Source organism: Chrysemys picta, chromosome 2 (genome assembly GCF_011386835.1).
Source record: "Chrysemys picta bellii isolate R12L10 chromosome 2, ASM1138683v2, whole genome shotgun sequence".
Classification (NCBI taxonomy): domain Eukaryota; kingdom Metazoa; phylum Chordata; order Testudines; family Emydidae; genus Chrysemys; species Chrysemys picta.
This window is the reverse complement of record NC_088792.1, coordinates 68,230,328-68,236,327: the sequence shown is the minus strand read 5'-3', so window position 1 is coordinate 68,236,327 and position 6,000 is coordinate 68,230,328. Positions and strand designations below refer to the sequence as shown.

Sequence of the window (6,000 nt, the reverse complement as noted above, 5' to 3'; positions counted from 1 at the left end):
TTGCATGGTGCTGAGAAAGTTAACATAATTAACTAACACATAATCATATCAGCCAAAGTTGTAATGACCCAGTCCAAAATTAGTGTAGTTCAAAAATTGAACAAACTGAAAAATGGTGATAAGTAAACTAGACTTAAACACATTTTTAGTCATGTAAAGTGTTACAATAGAAGAAAGCAATTTAAAAAAATATTATTGTTGTCTTGAAAGTCCCTCCCTCTGAGAAGAGACATAATTGTGACTTAATAATAATCATAGTAAGAGAAGACCTATGTAATTGTTTCTTCTGATCACAGTTTTTAATTCCAAAATTTAATTTAGAAGTGACATCTCTGTCATGGGGAAACTAATGCTGTTTTTCACCAACAAAGATGACTCTTTTATAAAAACCACTGAAAGATTCTCGGTAAAGGTGAAAGCTTCATAAGACAAGCAATCACAAGACTCCCCCCCCTATTGTCAAGTTATCTTGACAATATGAATTTCTTTGCACAGCTCTGTTAATAGGAGTAGGTATGAGACCTTTAAAAACTAAGTTCCTATGTGGATAGTAAAGATCGGTGTCAGTTTTCACAAGAGCGAGGATTTGTTTCCATTTCCTTGGTCACATAATTTCCCTTCCTGTTCTGGTGTGCAGTGTGCTGTCAGCCACATGTCACCCCCAGAGCTATTTGCATTTTAGTGGCACTATACAAGTACCCATTTGTTGTTTCATCCACATGTTGCATCTTGTCAGTTACCAGAGCTGTTAGCTCTTTTGGGAAGGGCTTGTCGTTTTCACTATATGTTTATACAGTGCCTGGCACAATTGTTGATACTGTCATTTTTATTTAAATACTTACAGATAATAAGAATACCGCTGAATAGTTTGGGGCGTGCTTTGGGATTCCTCAGGCTGAAATGCACTATCTAAATAAATGCTAAGCAGTATGAGTTCTACAGAGATGTTAGGTCATTATGTACCTATCTCTGATTTTCAGCCATCAGAAGATGATCAATCCAGGAGTTTCTCTATCTTGATGTCTGTGTCTGGTTGTCAGTAATGAGGGATGCTGTTTATGGTTCAGTTTACAATTTCTCCCTTTCCTCCTCCTTGTTGTTATAATCCAAAATGCCTTTTGGTTTCTGCTAACAAAAACAGAATCCCCAACACCATGGTTTTAATAGCTAATATGCATGGTGGGGGCATCTGATCCACTGCTTGAGTTAAATATAACCCTGTCTAGTGTAAGGAGAAGATTTAATGGGAAATGGTTGGCATTCTTTCTTCCTAAAGGCACAGAGAGACAGAAGGAGAGCGAGCGAGCGAGAGAGACATACAAACACACACTCACACACACACACAGAAAGGGGAAGAGAGAGCAAGCAAGACAGACATAGACAGAGAAGACAGTGTAGAGAGAGAGAGAGAGATCCCCAAAGCAGACCTGCATCTCTAAGTTGGAATTTTACAGAGTGTAGCCAGCATGGTCGTCCTCAGCTTAATAGCTTTGGGATTTTATCTTCAGCTTTTTTTCTGCTTTGTTCTATCTCACACTTCGTTCATCGACAGCGTCTTCCCCGTTTCCTCAGGTAAATGATGATGTTGCTTTAAGTCTTTTTGTTTCTTTTATTGACTGGATCTTTCCTATCCAGCCCAACTTTCACATGTGCTAGCAATTGAGGGGGTGGGAGGAACAGTACTTGATTGCACGTGTAGCAGTTCCCAGAATAGGTGGCTGGTAATTTTTCACTGCAAACCTGTTTTGCCACACACCGTGGGTTTTTAAAAAAATTGTTGTTATTGCGTTCCCTGTTCATCATAATAAACCAGAGCCTCAGCTGATGTAAATCAATGTGGCTCCATTGACTTCTATGGTGCTACACCAATTTACACCGGGTGAGGATCCAGCCCAATGAGTATATTAGTAGTATGTCTGCATGTTTCTTTCTATTTTGGATGAGCTTAGGTAGATTAGTGCAAGGGAAAGAAAATGAGTCCTGATGTATAGCTGCTTCTATAAATATATCCCTGACCTCGTCCAATGCTGCTGGACTCCAACTGGATGTTAGCAGAATAAACATCATCTGGCTCTGGCTATGACACTAACAAACACTCCGATGACATTCATAGCAAACAAGAGCCCACTGCATGGAAAAACCCTGACAGGCAAAAGGCAAAACAGATTAATTGTCAGCTGAGCCAGGGCACTGGAAATCCCGTTTAATAGGTTTTTCAGTTATAATCAGCTAGGCTTTCCTTTGCCCACTAGAAGGTGAGGGGAAAGTTGAGGAGAACTATGATTATGGCTCTTCCTTGAGTTGCTTTAGTTTCATCTTTATCTGGCAAGTGTCTATCTTTTTTCTCTCTTTCCCGCTATAATGAATGTGTGAAAAGAGATGAGCCCCTACTAAAAGATTGGATTCAGCCAGCCCTAAATTTGGGTCTGTTTAAAACCAGATCCCGGTTTTGCAGCTTGAGCTCGGCTAGATCCCAAGATTCCATCACTGTTCCTAACACAATGAAAATTACCCAAAAGGTGCATATTTAAAAACTGCAGATAAAATCACTTTTGAAGATACACTGTCTCCTATTTATTTTAAATCTCACTGGTGCAATAAAAGGACAGATAGAGTATAGTCAAAACATTTAAGAGGGAACAGTGACTAAGAAGGAAGTGCATGATAATAGACTTCTTAGCCACACAATATTAACTGCCTGGGTGATTTCCTTTAGGTTTTTTTTTTATTCTTTAAAAATCTGCTGTTAGTTTAAATGAGAAACGAATTGCATTTGCTTGAGGCAGGCGCTGTAAAGCTTCTTCTCACAGCTCTGTCAATATCCATGCACTTAAGTCTTGATCTGTTTGGATATTCCACATGGAAATCTCTCCTTAGCAGGAACTGCGGGTCAGAGATGGGAGTTGGTGAGATTTGAACAAATGTCCCTTTAGGGATCAGACTAAAACTACCACATTCATTTTTTCACTTGGGATCCAATTTCTTTCTTTCTTTGTTTTTGTCAGACAGATTTAAAAGCAGAACTACCCTGTCAGTCCATGGCACCTATTTAACTCCTATGGTTTGAACTTCTCATTCATAAAACATATCATCATTCATGGATTAATATTTTGCTGGCAACAAATATAATGGAGTAAACCCTTTGGGAAAGTCCTGTAGCACTTGATAGGGATAGAACCAATAAGGTTCTATAGAAATATAACTGGTTTCTATGGCAGTTTACTCTTAAAAGCTGTAACATTTAAAAGATAATTTATATCCTTTGTGTAGGTTTTTTTTTTTTAAAAAACCATCCTATAGAATTCTGTAGGGAGCCAAATAATTTTCCGTTAAATTCTATGTGATGGTTCATAAACCTATAGAAATCTTATTATTTCTATTCAACTTCGTATGATTTTTCCATAAGGAAAATGTTAATGTTGAGCTACTTTTTATATCATAAAGCCCCCTATTCGTATTTTATATATGCCAAATCATATTAGACTGTTATTTAGTATACATGTTATTAGCCCTGAGAAATTATTTTGTTTATCCAAATGCTTAAAATCTCTCTTGATACACTAAATTTTAATCAAAAGAATGAGAAGTTCAGGTCATAGTTCTGGCCTTTCTCATTAAATTATTTTCATTAATGCAACACGTTTTTTTTTTTTCTGCTAGAAAGGCAACTTACACAGCTGGTTAACAAACCAACCAACCAGGTGAGGTGGGTTTAACTTCTCTATTGGAAAGGCCTGTTGGAGAGGCCATGGGGTAGGAAAACCTCATCGCATTTTCCTCACATTGTTCCATTGGTGCAGGGGGGTGAGTTTGTGCCAGCAACGGGGATACTGAAACTGCTGAGTCTGCAAAACTGCAACAGCGTGAAGTCTGAGATGGAAAATCAGCATTCACAAGAAAATTCAGAGTCAAGAGTGCTATTCACCTGTTTCACATAAACATTGCCACACATATAGGGCTATGCCTTGCCCATGGAGCATATGGCTATGGGAATAAGTGGGGACAGCATATAGCGCTTGAGAGTGACAGACTAATCTGCCAGCCCATACATGATGTCCTAAAAGGAGCATGGTCAGCCCCCTGTAGCCCTGAAACTGGCTAGCTGTCAACAGAGTGTACTGGCTGTTCACAGGTGGAAACAGACTTTGCTCCTAGGAGTTCAGAGGAGCAGCAAAATATTTTCCATGGTGCATCCCCTCTGGCTTGCCTACGAGGAATCCTGGCCAACAGGATTCCCAAAGCAGAGGCTATATCAGGCAGTGTCTCTGCTCCCCTTCCCTGCACCAACCAGCCCAGGTCTTCTAGTAAAAGTCTCAGAAAAGGGTGTGTTCTGTTCCCTACATTTAAATGGAATATGGGGCCCCGTGATGTTAGCATAACCTAGTCACTATCCAGTGTTAAACGAGGTTCAGGGTTTGGCATACAGAGATCTCAGCTGCTTAGTGCCATAGTAAAAACACCATTAAACATCCTTTTAACCTTTTATTAAAGATACAGAAAAGAAGGAGAAACAGTTAAAGCATTTGACATGTAAAGTATTAAATACGGCTTTCAACCATAGCCCTTGTTCCCTTTCTCTTTAGCTGGAAAGAGTTTTTGAAGGAAAAATCCCTTGTTTGACAGTCTCTGAGATGGTACCAAAGCTGGTAATAAATCAGTTAGCTGAGAAGCAGTTAGTTGAGATGGGCTGTAGTTAAAAGTCTAATCCCATTTCACCCCAGTTGGTGTTTGGGATTCAGCTGGAGACGGTAGAAGTGGCAATGTCATCTGGGGCCTCTCTCTGGCCAGGTCTGGTCAGGACATTTCTCAGGAGCAGGCCTGGTGGTGCAAGTGATAGTGGGCATGGCAGTCATGATGGTGAAGCTCGCTCCAGTAGCCATTTTTTCTCCCCTAAATCTTTCTTTAAGGACCCACAAAGAGAGTGATGGATGGAATAGCCCATCCCCTCATTATTTTGTCCACCAATTAGGCCTAGTTTCCAACATACCAATTTTGGCTCACTGATTTCTGGTTCCACACTTCTCTTGTTTACCAGTCATGATCTTAACACACAGTCCTTGAGTGATGTCTGTAGGCCTTTTTGTTTGGATTAGTTCAGTCCTTCTGTCTCTTTTTCATACCTTTCCCATCAATATTGGTTGTTACAGGTTATTGTGACATCTTATGAACTTGCACTCACTTTTTACAGTTGAAGTCACAATTAGGGTAAATTTGTAGTCCCAACAGATCCAAATGTCACATCTTGGGCCAATCTCTAATGTCAATGATTGCAAGGTACAAAATTGCAATTCTAGTTCCAGTGAACTTCTGCTCGGGGTGAATGAAGTTGGTCTGTTTTTAAAAACGGACATTATTATTATTATTATTATTGTGGTAGCACATGAAGGCCTCCACCAAGGATCCAGACTTCACTGTGTAGGCACTGTACACCTAAATAATTACCAGATAGTTCCTAGCCCAGTGAGATTACAGAAATAATCCCACTGTAATACATTGGAACTCTCCATGGCAACCCTCACAAAAGTCTTAATGGGTATGAAATATTTCATATAAACCTCACCATGCCCTCTTTCAATAAGCCCTAGCAATAACTACAAATATTTGTTTGATACTGTGTAGAAAAAAGCTCCTAATGGATGATGTAGTCAGAATTCCTCCAAATAATGGTTTAAAAACTCTCTGGGTGAAATCCTGGCCTTACTGAAGTCACTGGCAAAACTTACATTGACTTCAATAGGGTCAGGATTTCATCCTTAATTTAAAAAAATTGTCTATAAGATCACTGAATTGTATGCTGAGAACAAAGGGGCTGATCCACAGCCTTAAAGGAAAACGAACATCTAGGAATAAGGGTGGGGAACGCAGTGGTGGTTTGGGTTTCACAAGCCTGTTTTGGATGTCACATAATTTCTATCCTTATTTTAAACTAGAGGTGGCCCATGGAGGCTGGGGTTTGGTTTTAGAAAACCTAACTGAGAGGTGGTTCAGATCTGAGTTTCC

The 6,000-nt window shown here is 39.6% G+C and overlaps 1 protein-coding gene across 3 annotated transcripts in view; it reads left to right on the top strand.

The window, feature by feature from the left end:
- The first annotated feature begins 1,220 nt into the window (after nt 1–1,220).
- Nucleotides 1,221–6,000, top strand: part of COLQ (collagen like tail subunit of asymmetric acetylcholinesterase) — a 66,755-nt gene continuing 61,975 nt past the window's right edge. Inside the window, exon 1 of one of the 3 annotated variants that reach the window (XM_065587044.1) lies at nt 1,221–1,572. In XM_065587044.1, coding sequence (XP_065443116.1) covers nt 1,467–1,572 — 106 coding nt within the window. In that variant the 5' untranslated portion in view covers nt 1,221–1,466. The remainder of the gene's footprint in view (nt 1,573–6,000) is intronic. The other 2 variants (XM_005297020.4, XM_042861893.2) reach the window with 2 other exon arrangements.